Below are 17,090 nucleotides of genomic sequence, written 5' to 3' on the forward strand. Positions count from 1 at the left end.
ACCTAAATCACTAAATGGCAGGTTATGTATGTGTACAGAAAGAACTCGAAGAATTATCTGGTTTAATTTTTTTTTTGGCAGGGATGAAATAAGCTGCTAATAATTTTCGGTTTTATATTTGCCTATGAGAATTAGAAACTGGTTTATAATGGAAGTTTTATGAACAAAGTCGCCATATCAATATATAATCAGGTGTGTTGTGGTCCTGTATCACGTCGGACTGTGTCGCATAAAGAGCTACTGATAACGGCTAAGCACGCAAGACTTACCATTAAAAGGAGGGGACATATCGACGATAGCAGACGTTTGGCAATGTGTGTGACTTTGCAACATTAAAAACTGATCTCATATGTCCAGGTCATAAACAGGTATGGCTAGGTAAGTTAGTTTACGAGTTGTTATTGTGTTACCATTCTATCAGTTTTGGCTAGTAAACTATGATGATGTCATCATCCGCTTCAGATACACTTTGTCTGTATTGTTATACATTGTATTTATATTTACTTGTTCTTCTCACACCTGTTTATATAACATTAACTTGTATTCATACTTAACATTGATGTGTTATCCTACTGTTCGATTTGGTGTTCCATAAGTCAATTTAAAATTAATTAAAAAGATATGCTATAGTAAAACGTTTTATATCATAGCAAAACATATACAGGCAGGGAAGTAATTTTAAAGAGTGTAGCCAATTTGAGGTCGTCAAATTTATGGAACAATCCGCTCCTTTATTGAGACACAGCAAAAAAACAGAACACTTAATTACATCACATAAAATCAAAACAGAAATATAATAGGATATAATTAATATTTACAAACAATAATCCCCTCGGCTAGCGTGAATTGAAGGCAGAATTTATACTGACTACATTGTTGTCCAATGGTACTGTGTGTGTGTGTGTGTGTGTGTGTGTGTGTGTGTGTGTGTGTGTGCGAACAACGACAAAGAGATTCTAAACACATACACATATAAATATATATCATAATATATATCAGACCAGTCAGAATAGTTTATCATAATGATAATATAAATAACACAGTGCAAAACCATAGTGCTGGAAGTGGAACAAAAACTGAACAGACAAATAAAATAAAAAAACAAAAAACCAACAACATTATGACCCATCCCCCCTAAGTATAAATAATAGTTAATGCATTTCTATCAGTGCTCATCAGTTGATTACAATATGTAGGTTACAAAATACACGATGAAATGTCGTTTATTAAAGTAAACGCTATACTCATTTCCTTAGTGTAAATTGAGATAATAACTCTCGAGCATTAATAGAATATACATAGCTACATATTTGAGGTAGAATTTCACTGATTATGGATTAATAGAATAGGTCACTCTATGGGCCGAGGACAGATAAATATCAACCCGAGCGTTAGATATTTGAAGTAAAACCTTGCACCGAATTAAAAAATAAAGACATATCTCAAGTAAAGCTGCAAACTATATGACGCTATGTTGACATTTTCTGCTAAAGGTAAGAGAAGGCAGGCTTATACATGTGAAGTAAGGGAGAAATAGTTCTAAAAGGTGATGGAGTTTGATATGTTCTTCTCTTTAAAGATTTAAAAGTACAATACAACAGATTAGGTGACAGACAAACCTATATACTATTTATCTGTCTACTAAAATGATTATTTGTTGTTATTTCAGGGACGAGAAATACAATTGTTAATTCGCGTTGTATTAATGCGTCTAATGTAATTCTGTATTTGATGCATTAGTGCATGAAAGATAGAGTATAAGTGGTGTTAGTATAATATTTCTGTGAATGTAACAAATATGGTAGTATATCACACTTTGTAATAAATATGATGTTTAAATGTTATTAATGGTGTAGTGTAATAAATGTGATAATGTTTCAATTGTGGTAGTGTAAGTGATGGTGTGATTGTTCAGTATAATACATGTAGTATCGTAATAGATGTGGTCATATAAAAAACGGGAGAGTGTAAAATTTCAAAAGTTTGTGAAATAAATAAATTATAGCATTATTATAGACGTCATGAACACAAATACGTTACGTTTCAGAGGTTACTAAATTTTAAATTAGGCGTTTTTTACTTTTGAGTTTGACGAATATACATATACAACGAAATGAACATTTTAAGATTTTTTTGTCGCAGAAGATATGTGTCAGGAAAAAAAAAGCAAATGTTATCTTCTAAGTAAGACCATTTTGTTGCGTTCTAATTATATATGTCCGAGTTCCATCGGTGTTACAAGTAACATACACACCTGAACATATAATAGAATGACCTACCGTCATGTCTTGCATATTGTCTGCAGGCTATACGGTTTTTTAACTTGAAAACCGCTCATTGAGTGCTATCTGATGAAGCGGGAANAAAAAATTTTTTAAAAAAAAAAAAAAAAAAAAAAAAGTGAGGACTATGCGATATCTTTCAAATCCAAATCTTATCTATTTTAAATTTCAAAACAAAAATCTATCAAACGACTCACAAGAAGATATAAATCGAAAACATCCATGTAAGTACAGATGAGAAATACACATATCTTACGTTAAAAGTGTACCTGGTATTCATGGCGTTAATAGTTTTTATGTAATAGATACCTGGCGGGCAATATAGAGGGGCAATCTGAAGCTTTATTTCCTAAACATAATTTCATGTGTGCGGGCAATATAACGGAGGTGGCAATACGCATAGAATTACTAACAAAAGTGATAAGGTATATAGTACGTTAATAATAAATGAACAATTCTTTAAATACAAAAATAAACATCACCAGAATGAAACATAGACACAGTTTAATGTAGCCGCCGATCACAACAAGTCCCGTTTTAATGTTTACATTGGCGCCTTGATAATCTAGACATCTTCGCTCCAAGTTAAAGTGATTGTGAGAAGGGAGCCTACCGTAGATCACTTGTATAGAAAGGCTCTAGAGAATATCGAAGTTTAAAACCATTCCGTAACTTGAATTAAAAACCTATGAAACGGAGACAAAATATTCACGAAAAAGATTAACGTGGACTCCTTTTTGTTAAAGAACAAGGAGACTGATAAGAGTTCCGGACAGATGGTTGAGCGTCCCCTAGTTCACTGATGATGCTCATGAGTCTTGGTTCAAACCGAGTACAGTCACGTTCCCAACGGGAGAACCGGGATAGAGACAACGAATGCATAAGCCATACTAATGATCAATGACACATAGAAAGATAAATGAACGTTTGTTATGTAGACCGATGTGGGATAATTTTGATGACGGACAAACATTACATTTCCATGTAATACCTGATCAGACGTGGCTCTACTGAGGAACAACAATGGATGGACTTGGAAACACACTTTTACACAGTGATATAAGGTTTACCAATATCACTTTACCAAGTAGATGTATACTATGTTGCTTTTAGGGTCCTTATAATCTGCCCTATCACACAAACAGGTACATTCACTTAAAGTTCTAGAGGAAGGGTTTTCTGTAATAAAACCGTTCCCATAACATGTCAATACTCGTATTATCTATACTCGTTTGATGCCAGGGGTCAACACTCCCATTTGATATCTAGTTGTTCTAGGGCAATCAATCTATTTATCAATATCCCGCTCAACTAATTTCAAATGCACGAATGGTTCCAGGGCGAATTGTGCAAGGGTCATTTAACTGTAGCAATACTTTCCATATGAATTGAATAGTGTATGTGTGCGTCAATTAATTGCTGTTCCAGATAGTACATGGTATCTTCATGTAACATTTTAAATACCACCAACTTACAATTTACGTCTTAAGTATGATATTGCTAGACCTTACATATGAAATGAAAATTAAATACACAACTGGCTCCAGACAAACCCATACGTCTCTAAGCAACAAGGTGAGTACACAACATGATTTTTAGTTCATATTAATTTTAATATTTTCTGAATATGTTTTAAACCATAAAATATTAATAGACATGCATTTTACCGCGCATGCTCTATAGTTATATGTTTACATAGCTAGAACTTTAATGTAATTTTCAAATTGCTATTCCTCTTCTGACGTGTATTTGATCGCTTTGTCATAATTTTTAAACCTGTTGATAGGACGTAAAATAAAAATAAATAAAAACCAAGCTTTGTTATACCTTTTAAAGCTGTTAAAAGGACGTAAACCAAAAAAACCAAACCAAACCAAGCTTTTTTTTTTTTTTTTTTAAATATTTTATTTCCCCCAGCCAAATACTATATATATATATATAATACTGATAAGTATATACAGATATTTAAGGAATGATTTTTATTTTTTCAACATTTATGAGGTCATAACAACAATGGGTTTATGGACATATTGAATGAATCGCGTTAGCGATTCATGTAAAATATGTCCAAAAACCTATTGTTGTTATGATCTCATAAATGTTGAAAAAATAAATATCATTCCTTATATTTCCATTGACGAATCCTTTCAGTGGATCGATATAACAACGAATAAAACAAATAAACAGGGGTTGTTCCTGCTTATACACGGGTGCAACGCAGTGGCGAGAACAGTGTTTTTTCGCGGGGGAATGTGACACTATCGTGAGAGATCTTAGCAACCGTCAACAACAAAAACCCAACAAAAATATTTTAAGATGTAAGAATTAAGCATCTAGGTCGGTCGTTCCGAGTGAGTAGTTTTTGTAGTGTATTACTACGCAGTGTGATCAGGTTACTATCAGTTCCCACGTGCTGAGATTCTATGAACACCTGTGTTATGCATTTATGAATGTAATTTTTGTCAATGGGTCTAAGCATACAGAATGTAAATATATATAAATAACTTGATAGGAACTGCCAGGGTTGGGGGGCCCTGGAGTCAGTCCCCTAAACAATATGGTGTCCTCACACAGTAGGGCTCTCATTCATTTTTCTCTGTTAATTTTATCTAAATTCAAATATTTCAATTTCATATTTTTTTTTATCAATATATAACATTCAGAAATTTGATTGGGAAATAAAACATTTGTACATAGAGTATTGGACATCTACAGAACAAGAACATACTACATGTACCACATTTCACACACAGCACACACATCCAGACGTGTTTACATATACATCAGTATCATAATCACTAAACATTAACAAAACACTTATACACACACATATACATACACATATACATACGTACATGACATACACTCCTACGACCTACATAAGTATATACATACATGCATATACATGCACGTACATACACACTAACATCAGCAAGTCTGCATGCACTTACATACGTACACATGCATGTAAATACAAACATACATGCACATTATTGCATGTATCCATATAAGCACCAGAAAAACATGCACTCTACTAACCCGTATTGTGTTTGTTTTTGGAAAGAGAAATATCAATCGACAAAAAGACAAATTGTAGTATACAAAAAATTCTCAAAATAAATCCTTCCATTCCATCCATCTTTCATCAAATATTTCATTGTATACATTTTTTACTGATAAAGCTTTCTCAATATTATATCTGAATGCAAGAAACTCATTCAAACCATTTAAACTAACTTCTGTTTTTTTCTGGAAACAGTATATATATAATATTTTGTATACAAAATAATGTAGTTAATGGGCATGGGAACATTTTCAGTAATTCCAAAAAGTATTGTTTCCAACTTATAATCAATGATTTTCCTTATTCTGTTAAATAATCTCTCTTTTAAATCTTGCCATAGCTTTAAGGACTGTGGACATTCCCAGAATAGATGTTCTGTAGTTTCTATTTGTATTTTACACATATTACAGATATTGTCATTTGACATCCCAATAGTATTTAAATAGTTTTTAATTGGGAGGATACAATTTTGTAATCTGTATTGAAACCATTACAGTGTTGTGACTTTTGTAACTTTAAAGACAATACTATATGAATTTTTCCAATTTATATTTCTAAAATTTTCTTTCAATATCCATTTTCTTTCAGCTGTATTTACTAATTTAATTTTACTATTTAATATGTCATACATGTCTTTACAACCTTTTTTTTCTTTATGATAATATAAATATGACTTGGTATGAAGGGCCTCTCCAAAGTTGTTTCTGCAGTTAAGTTAAAATTTAATTGTTTACAACATTGCCTAATAGACTGGCATATACTATGATAAATCAAGCAGTTTCCAGAGTTTATATTGTATTTCAGTTTAAAATTTACAAAAGTTAAAAAAACAATATTTAGCTCTAATAGATCACAAACATTTTTAACACCCCGATCAAACCATTTACGGACAAAAAAAAAGACTTTTTGCCAATACCAAAAAGTGGGTTATACCAGATTGGGAGAGTTAAGAACTGCTTAATAGATTTTACTTGTGTTACTTCTGAAACATTTACCCATGCCTTAAAAACATCATTCCAAAACATATTACTAGTATTTATTTTTTTAATAAAATCAATTCCCACATCCGATATATTTTCTACTGGAAAGTGCTCTGCTTCAAAAATATGGATCCAGCTTTTCCCATTATTTTTCAGTAATCTTCGTATCCAAGTGGACTTCAAACTAGATATGAAATTATTGATGTTAATCATTTTAAGGCCTCCACTTTCATACTTTTTGATTATAGTATTTCGTTTAATTTTGTCAACAGGAGATTGCCAAATGAAGTTAAAAAATATTGTGTTCAGCTGCTGAATAAAAGTGCTGGTTGGTGTAGGAATTGCAATGAACAGATGATTAAGTTTTGGTATAATTATTGATTTCAATACTACAATACGACCAATAGGGGTTAAAATCCTACGTGACCATTGGGTTATACTGTTATTTACATTTTTTAGGGCTTTCACATAATTCAAGCTTATAATCTCTTCTAAGATAACTGAAAAATGAATACCTAGCAAATCAAATTTTGTTTCCCCCCATTTTAATTTCCATCTATGATGGTAGACATCTGCGCTGAATTTCTTGCTGCCAATCCAAATAACTTTTGTTTTATCATTATTAACTTTTAGACCTGACATTTTACCAAAACAATCTAAAGTATTTAAAGCTTCATTGAATGAGTTTCTAGATCCATCTAAAATTATTGAGGTATCATCTGCAAACTGTGAGAGTTTATAATCCTTATGTTTTATTTGTATACCTTTGATATTTTTATTGTTTTTGACCAAAATTGCTAATATTTCAGCTACTAGTAAGAACAGATACGGGGAGACTGGATCACCTTGTCGACATCCTCTTTGTATATCAAAAAAATCAGACAGTATACAATTTTGTGTTATTGCAGAAAAAGTATTTTTATATAAAGTTTTGATCCATTTCTTAATGCTTTCACCAAAATTAAAAAAATCAACTACCTTGTATAAAAAATTCCATGAAACAGAATCAAAAGCTTTTTCAAAATCAATGAATATTAGAAGTCCAGGTATATTGTTTAATTCAGTATAATTCATCATATCATAAATTAGTCTAGTGTTTTCACCAATATATCTACCACTTAAAAAACCTGTTTGTGTCTCGGAAATAATATGGTCTAGAACTGATTTTAGTCTGTTGGCTATACAAGCTGATGCTAGTTTATATACAACATTTAGCAAAGTAATTGGTCTCCAGTTTTTCATAAAATGTCTAAGCTTATCACCTTTTGGAATACAAGTTATAATTCCCTGTCTTTGTGTAATTGATAATTCACCGTTATTATACCCAAGATTCAAAGATCTAACAATAAAAAAATTCAAATTTACCCAAAATAATTTAAAAAACTCACTTGTATAGCCATCAGAACCAGTTGATTTAAAGTTTTTCATGTTTTTTAAAGCAAAAAGGAGTTCTGTTTCTGTTAATTCTCCTTCAAGGCTTGAACGTTGATCATCAGTTAATTTAACAAACTCTAGACCATTTAACAAATTATTTAGATTAACATTTTCTATGTTATCAGAGTGGTCACGATCAGCATATAGCTGTTTGTAAAAATTCATTGTTTCTGCAAGAATATCACCTTGACTTGTTAAAACTTCACCATTATCTTTTTCAATTTTAACTATAGTTTTGTTCACATAATTATAAGTTTCTAAATTACAAAAATATTTTGATGGTTTTTCGCCCTCATCTAGCCAAGTTACCTTTGAACGAATCATGTGTCCTTTCATTTTATTTATTCTAATATTTTCTAACTCCATCTTCTTTTGTTCATATGCCTCCAAATTTGATGCCCATGTATTGTTACCTTCAAGTTGTTCTAAATCATATAGCAATTCTTTTTCTCTTTTATCCCTTTCCTTTTTTCTAAATGATGAATATGATATGGTAATTCCTCTTATCTCCATTAACAATGTTTCTAAAAATAATTAATCATCAATGCATAGTTCAAGTTCTGAATCTGTTACATTTGAAATGTCATTATCATAAATAGGTGAACAGTATTGTTGTTTTACCTTAACTATTGTTTCTTTAACTTTTTGTACATATTCTTGGTCATATAAAAGACTATTATTAAATTTCCATAGGCCCCTTCCTTTTACAAAATTACTTATTTTTATTTCTAATGAGATAATTGAATGGTCTGACCTATAACCTATATGAATATTACTTTTATCAATATAGTTGGAGATATTTTCTGAAATAAGAAAGAAGTCTAATCTAGCTTGTTTTACAGGGTTCTTCTTTCGCCATGTATATCGTCTATAATTAGGATGGAAAAATCTGAAAGGGTCAATCAAATTTATATCTTCTATAAGTTTTAAGAGCCTTGTACGAGCATTTGGGTTATTTATATTAACATTATTGTTTGTGTCTTTTTCTGGGTCTAAAACTAAATTGAAGTCACCACAAATAATACAATTGGGGTTATTATAACTAGTAATTTGTTCATATATCTTTTCGTAAAAATCTGGTTCATCTGTATTTGGACCATATACATTTATTAGTGTGAATCTTCTTTTTCAATACTTATATTAAGAATTATTATATTACCTTGTATGTCTTTCCATTCATAATGAATATCAAATTCAAAATTATTATTAAAAAGTACAAAAACTCCCCTTGAATTATTTCTGTATGAATTAAAAATACATGTATATCCCCATTGTAGCCCTATTTCTTTTTCCTTTTCTACTGTAAAATGAGGATCCTGAAGACATAAGATATTAAAATCTTTATAGTTATATTTAAGGTAGTTAAAAACAAAGCTTTGTTATAACTTTTATAGCTGTAAATAGGACGTAAAAAAAGCTTTGTTATATAGAAAACACAAGAAGAGAAACAATAGAGTAAGAAAACTCATTGAGAAAACCAACAGACATAAAATAATAATAAATTAAAACACACGAAATCAATAATACAATAATGTTGAAAATTTGTTACGTCATCAATATTGTTATTACTTATATTGAATTGACGTCTTAGTGACATCCAAAGATAATCAGAGTCCCGAATTTTAATTCGGAGGAATCTGTGAACGTAATTTTTGAACATGTGTTGAGCACCCTTATAATTGAAGAGCACGTGTCAACAGATAAGAAACGATGACTGTATCATGACAAGTTATACATATCTAGTTGGAGGATTTTTTTTAAATGAAATGGTTTCACATAGTAAGTTACTTCCTGGAATAATCCTCCAATATGATGTATCAGTTGATTTTAACAAAAACCGAAATACGACATAAAAAGCTGCAGTATTTAAACGAGGTTGTAACTAATGTTTTCCTTTATGTTTAGAGTAGACAATGTTCACGGCAAGCAGTTATTTATCCCTCAATATATTGCCTGACAATGATATAATATCCATGATACTAACTTTATCAAGTATAAACGTCCTAAGATATTATGAACATCTCGTCAACAGGCTGGGGTAAGTACAACATTTTCTTTGTCAAAGTGATGAAAAAGAAGGAGAGCGTGTGTTGAGATAAGCTCCAGTGAGCTGTTTCTGATATATAAGGATATACTAATGGAAACGGCAATGGAATTGGAACTTTTTGAGGTTTTTAAAACTTTCAAAAAATGTTCAGAATGCTAAAAAACCGAAGAAGCGATTTCTTGTCGTTGGTTAGTGTTCCATTCTAGGTGCCGATTCAATTTGCATAACATGTATTATTCATTGCTTCGGAGTTAATTTCTTTTTTTTTTTTATTTCTTTTTGTTTTCGGAGTTAATTGATCCTTGTCTTTTTTACTTTCTGAACTTAAGCATGATCAGCTAGAAATACAGTAACGTGCTATACATCTTTCGCGTTACGTCATTTTCTCTTTGGATTCTATGTTAATTTATTTTCAAAAAATGAATTTTCCTGACATCGTTTTTCATAAAAAAAATATGCACTTTATATCCTTACCATTGGAACTACATTATATTATAAAATGGCTATTAAATGTTTATTTATGTCGTTTTTCAACAGACATATTCCATTTAAAACATATCTGGCAATACATTTGGCAGATCTATTACAATTTCTCCTAACTTTGTCCCAAAACGAGACTGCAGTATTATTATTTTAAAGTACAGAACGTTTGTTGGACTCTCTCTAATTGAATAGTCACGCATACTCAGAACTGTAAAAGCTAAACCTGATAATGATCTACTTTCACACAATAGGCGTTCAAGCCCGTGAGCAGTTTATTAATTTAACCATGTCCCACACACGCCGTGAAGCAAATTCATATGTTGTAGTCAAATAAACACATCAAAACAAGCGCCCTGCGGGGTTCACTGAAGCTAGTACGCTTACACTAAGAAATTAACTATGAAGCTTTATAACTGCAGAGGGTGGTTTTATTCAGTTAAAGAATAAAAGACAGGAAATATTAATTTTGCTTTCCATGAACGTCAATTCTTTTCTCCTAGTGGAAGGGACTATAAAAATGCCTTATTTCCGAGAGTACGATCTGTAGCTTTTTGATTATACTGATCCAAACCACACCTGGTATATATACCTGCCTTGTTTGTAATCATGGGCCGAACTTATGCACACATAGTCTATTTAAGTAACATTTTGCCTAGGCACAGCACGTTTATTGTCTAGTCACTTTGTATTTTTTATATCAACATTTTGAAGCACCTTTTATTTTATTTTATTGATTAATACACCAGAAGACAAATAAACAATAGGGCTGGCAACGGGAGGTCTGATGCTATTTGAGAGCGGGAATTTCAGCAATCTAACTACGGAACGCCAAATTAACATATATTCAAATAATCGAAGATAGGTGCAATTCAATTGAAGATAGGAAAAATCCAATTAAAGAGAGGTTCAAATATGACGAATTAAACCAATCTTCAATTGAATTAAACCTATCTTCAATTGAATTGAACCTATTTTCAATTGAATTGAACCTTCAATTATTTGAATATATGTTAATTTGGCGTTTCATAGATATATCGAACGCCAAATTAACATATTTTAGTTAGATAGGTACAATTCATTTGAAGATAGGTATAATTAAATGAATATAAGTTAGTCCATATCTAACCGTGACACTCGGTATAAAAATCAGTTAAATAATGAGTTTAAAAACAGGAAAAGGTCTCTTGAAAATTGAACAATTCACTACTACATGACTTAGAATGAATGAATGAATCAATAAATAAACTTATTTTTGAAATAAAATCAAGTTTGCTCTTCCTTATACCTGAATGTCTCAAAAACATTCCTGTTAGAGAGATTCAATTTTAAATTTAGCACCAGCTTTTTCTATAAGCACATTTATTAGAAATTAGAGGTAAAACAATAACATACTAGTCATACAAGAAAAAGCAGCAAAACAAACCAAGAGACCATACTTATAGAATCAATTAAGTCACTAGAAGTCATTGCCAATATAACTTTCAAGTAAGTAGAAGATAATAGATAGGAACCAGGCAGGTTTAGTCGCAGGGAGGTATATAGGGCCACTTTCGCTTATTCGGTTAATCCATTTGAAACGGTTGAACCTGAAAGAAAACGACAGGGGCAGATCTGAACCGATGATGGTTTCAGGGATATTCGGCACGTGTACGCTAGTCCAGACGTGCCTAACCGAAACTTAAATGCTAAAACAATGTCAATCCATATATAGATTTTAAGATACGTAATATAATTTAGTGGACGCATGAAATAAGGACAAGTTATTCTTGATGTATTGTTATTTATTCTCCGAAACGATACATGTTTAACCTCTGCCTACAGTTCGGTCCAAGTGGGTTCGTTTATCGTGGAGTATTTCAACGTTTCAACCGGGATACGCGAATGTAACCCAGGGGAAAATACAAGGTTAATTTACGATATCATGCTGTTTGCAGAAGAAAATGAAATCCCTGATATGAATTTAATCATAGATTTCGAAAAGCCTTTTGATTTTGCAATTTGTAATTTTAAAAATACAGTTTTGATTTTGTTTTTAATTTTTGGGTTGATTTACAACGATGGATAAAAATATACTTTCAACAAATTGTTTGCAATTAAGAGAGGATGTCGTCAAGGCGACCCTATTGCTCCATATGTATTTATTTTATGCGTTGAAATATTTGCTTCAATAATTAGATTATATAAGAATATCAAAGGTATAAGTAAAAAATAGTTCTCCTATTTCACTATCACAATATGCAAATGACACATCAGTTATGTTAGACGGTACATATGTGAAAGACACATGTCATGAACTGTGTAGCTTTGCATAAAAAATCTGGTTTAATAGTAAATAAAGGCAATACTAAAGTTGTTTGGATTGACAGTAGAAAATAAAGTTACACATTCTAAGTGGAAATATAAAATAACAGTTTTAGGTATGGGGTTTAATGTAAATCTACGTGAAATCCAAAAAAATAACTATGATAGGAAACTAGTAAAACTTAAGTCATTAATTTAGACACGGAAAAGAATGATTTTAACACCTTAAGGAAAGATACAAATTATCAAGTCACTTCTTATATCACAGTTAAATAATCTTTTTATCCCTTTTCCAAACCCTGACAACACTTTAATTAAAATTCTAAATACAGAAGTTTTCAATTTCTTTCAATTTATTTAAAACTTCTGTGAAGGGGCTTTAAAATGTTACACCTACAATATTTAAAAATGTTACACTTGATCTTTCATAGACTCCTTAAAATTAACCTGGATCCGTAGACTGCATGTATCAGAGGAACAATTGATAACATTGTTTAAAACAATTGGCTAATTGTGGTTAGGATGCTATTTTAAAATTGTAAACAGAACAGTAAAAATCTTTTCTGAAAAGATGTCTGATCAAGTTGGAGTCAGTCAGCTAAAAGGTTAAAAGTTTGGGATATAAAAAAGGAAAGTATTTTAAAAATACTGATCTGATACAATAAGGCAGTTAAGATAGAAAATAGGAGTTGTTTATGGGGAAATGTATAAAAAATAATAATAATAAAATATGTCTTAGTTAAAGAAACTGGTAATGGTATGTTTAACAATCATCAAGAATTTATAGAGAACTTTAACATTAATACAGATTTTCTTACATACTAGGTATCATTTACAGTATAAAAAAATCGTACCGCAGGAAGATATTCCTTATATGAACATTTGGAAACATTTTTTAAAAGCTAAAAGGAAATAATGATTTCTATAAAGTAGTATGCTAAATATATTTAATCCCGCCTGGAAGAGAGAAATGGGGTGATTTTTTTTTATTATTTTAAAAAAGAAATATGGAGACAAATCTATACCATGCCCTTTAAAGTTACCCGAAATACAAAATTGCAATGGCTGTAGTTTAGCACTTATAACCATATCTTTATTTTAATTAGGCCTTGTTGATTATCCTTAATGTTTTCGTTATAAAACTGTAAAGAGACAATACTCCATGCATTATGAGAGTGCAAAAAAGTACGAACATTCTTAGCAGATTTCTAATATTTGTTAGATTTGCTAATAATTCCAAATGCTTTTATTAAAGCTTCTTTTAGATTATTGCACTTTCCATAGCAAAAAATACGTACAACATAAAATATTAAATATTAGTATTTTCACATACATGTTTATAACTACAATAATAGTAAACCATTGTTACGTCGCAAGATATCAGTTCCTTTCTACGTACTTCTTTATTGTCTTCTCCTATTTGTTTTTATCTCTTTCTTTTCTTTTGCTAAAAACAGTACATATAATTCAATGTTAAAACGGTTACTTCAAAATAATATTTTTTGTGGGTTTGCTTTATTGTCATATAGTATAGTTTTTTTCATTTTGTTTGTGTTGTTGATTTTATTAGAATAAAATATCAATATCAATTAGGGCAAAGTATGCATTGTTAAAAGAATTTAAACGAGTGAGCGTGCTAACTGGAATACACATTAAATGGCAATAGTGTAAAGTACTTTTTCCAAAATTCAGCAAAAATAAAAAGTAAAGAAAATAACCAAACAAATAATAATTCACAAACAGTTTTCTGACTTCAGATTATCGCGAACTTTGTTTTTGGAAAGCCATTCATAAAACATCTAATACTTGAAAAAGTGATGTAATGAAAAATGAAAATAATTTCATGATATTATTGACTAATTATATACTAGGTTCACTTGAACCATTGTAACCATTCGATATTCTCATTAAAATTTTCAATTGATCTGGTAAAAGTTATCGACTTTATTTTGATAACATTTTACGCAATCAAACGAAACAGAACTATACCTGGAATTAGTATATCGGTCTAAATTACCAAGTGAAAACACATCAGTAATCAGTATGGAATACACTAAGTCCAATATGGCTTATATTGCAAAGGAACGTTTCGAAATATAAAAAATGATACTATTGTCGTGTTTGATTTCAGATTGAAAACTTTTAAACCTATAAATATGCTGTCAATCCGATTGCCCTTCATTGTTTGTGTATGGATAAATGTTTTCGATGTCGTGAATGGACATGGCCTAATGTTGGACCCACCCGGAAGAAGCAGCATGTGGCGGGTTGGCTTTGGTACCCCAAGCAACTACGACGACAATGGGCTGAACTGTGGAGATCTGCATGTAAGCTATATACACTGGTCGACTTTGGTTGAGACTGAGCCTATTTTCATGGATCCAACATAAGGTATCGTAAGTAATACACAGTTGTTGTCTTGGGTTGAGGGCAAACAATAGCACCGTTAACCAGGCTGTTAGTAATATCTGGTATGTGTATCAATGCTATCAAAGACGACAATGGAAATAGAAGATTTCGATTTAGATAGTGCTAATCACTGATGAAACAGTGCACATAATAGCAATAAGTATTAGTGTTTTGATTAATAGACTCTGTCGAGTATTCGTCAGATAGGTCAGTAAACTGATTTACCGACTACAGATTATTCGAAATAATTGTGTAGATATGATTGAGATTTCAGTAGAGTGATTCATGATATCAAACCTATGTCCTTGCTAAATTCTATTTAAAATTATTTATTTGTTTTAGCAACCCCTAGACTTCATGAGCGGAAATTGCGGCTTATGTGGGGACCCATTAGAACAGGAACCGAAAGAGAACGAGGCTGGTGGGAAGTTTGCCACAGGGATCATTTCAAAATACTACCACAAGGCCGAAATCATTAAAATTAAAATACTGTTAACATCGAATCACGGAGGGTTCTTTGAATTCCGCCTCTGTGAAAATAATGATGTGACGACTAGAATAACAAGAAAATGCTTAAAACACTTGTTGGTCAATCCGGATACAGGAGAGACAAGGTACCCAGTTGTGCTCTCACATCAGACCATTGATGTGTCTGCAAAACTTCCGGGGAATGTGACGTGTTCACAATGCGTCTTGCAATGGAGGTATCGAACAGGCAAGTTACAATATTTAATTATAATGGTTGGTTTGTCGAACTAAGATGGATATTTATAACTGTTTCCTATAAATCGTGTGGGTGGGTGGCGCAGTGAATTACAGACTCACCTTCACAATAGCGGCCGGGGTTCGATTCCCAATCGGAAGTGAAAAGGTATGGGGTTCACCTGACCAATCAGGTGAGTGTTCTCTGGGTACTTCAGTTTTCTCCAATATAACATTCCCGCGCGGTTATCCTGACTAACCAGACTAATAACAATTGATATAACTTGTATCACAATTGTTGTAAGATGTATCAGGTTCATATTATATAAATCTTCTTATAATGCCATTAATTAACAGGCGAATGTATGGGCATTATAAAAGGGTTTATCTATGTTGTGCGATGATTGATTTTGCGAAAATAAATCCAAAAAATCCAAATCAACCTTACAAAAGAACGATCAAACAATGTTTAGTCTAACTCACATAGCTTTCTTTTTAATTCACTTTAGAACTTAGGCAATAAATATATTGCAGTTTATTCTTTTCTGTAAGCTTAATTTAAAAGATTTTAATGTTTTTTTTCTTGGTGCTTTATCAATATCGTTGGCTGTTGCATTTGTTTTAATGACTGATAATTTGAGATTAAACATATTTCCATCAAACGAGAAAAGTTTTGTTTCCAATGAATATAATAGTTTGATCTGTCAGTAGAGGTACGGTAATCCCTACTTAACTACTATTTATGATTTGTGTTGTAGCAACCACCATTCATTATACCGAAGACAATTGTGAATTATGCGGTGATCAGGAAGAATTCTATGCATGTTCAGATATTGCGATCATAGACCCGAATGTGCCGACCCCGCCAGTAAAGACGGGTACAACCACAACTAGTTCGAATACCACTGCTGAACGTACCACAAAAACTACCCCTAACACTACTACTACCACAGAAACTACCACCAAAACTTCCCCTTCAACGACCACTACCACCACTGATATCCCTACCACCACTTCTGCCCCGTCTACCATCCCTCCCACCACCGACCACCGACCTGGTGACAGCTGTATATCTATTTCTAACATCGATGACGCCTGGTGTGACCTGAACTGCCATCACTCACCGCCATTTTGTCCGATTTTCTTATGCAAGTGTTTGTAAAGGTCGAAACAGCCTTCGCGTTCACATATAACTGATACAATCTTCGCCTGTTTCACAACTGACGTTTACCGACTTTCCTTCGTATATTTGTTATTGCATTCATCTTTATTACCAGTCATCCGTCTGCCTTAACGTTGTTGTAACCATCAGTAAGTGCTGTTGTCATTGACAGTTGTCTTATATGGCAATCTCTCTAATATTCTAAAATATATCGTGGATGTGAAAT

General features: G+C 31.8%; 1 protein-coding gene across 1 annotated transcript; it reads left to right on the forward strand.

Annotated features, from left to right (window-relative positions):
- Positions 1-3,788: 3,788 nt before the first annotated feature.
- LOC110455843 lies at positions 3,789-17,090 on the forward strand. Its single transcript, XM_021506250.1, has 4 exons — positions 3,789-3,857; positions 14,723-14,918; positions 15,343-15,715; positions 16,461-17,090. The coding sequence occupies exons 2-4, from the start codon at positions 14,748-14,750 to the stop codon at positions 16,862-16,864; spliced, it is 948 nt and encodes a 315-aa protein (XP_021361925.1). The 5' UTR covers positions 3,789-3,857; positions 14,723-14,747; the 3' UTR covers positions 16,865-17,090.

This window comes from Mizuhopecten yessoensis, unplaced genomic scaffold (genome assembly GCF_002113885.1).
Source record: "Mizuhopecten yessoensis strain PY_sf001 unplaced genomic scaffold, ASM211388v2 scaffold8387, whole genome shotgun sequence".
NCBI classification, from domain to species: domain Eukaryota; kingdom Metazoa; phylum Mollusca; class Bivalvia; order Pectinida; family Pectinidae; genus Mizuhopecten; species Mizuhopecten yessoensis.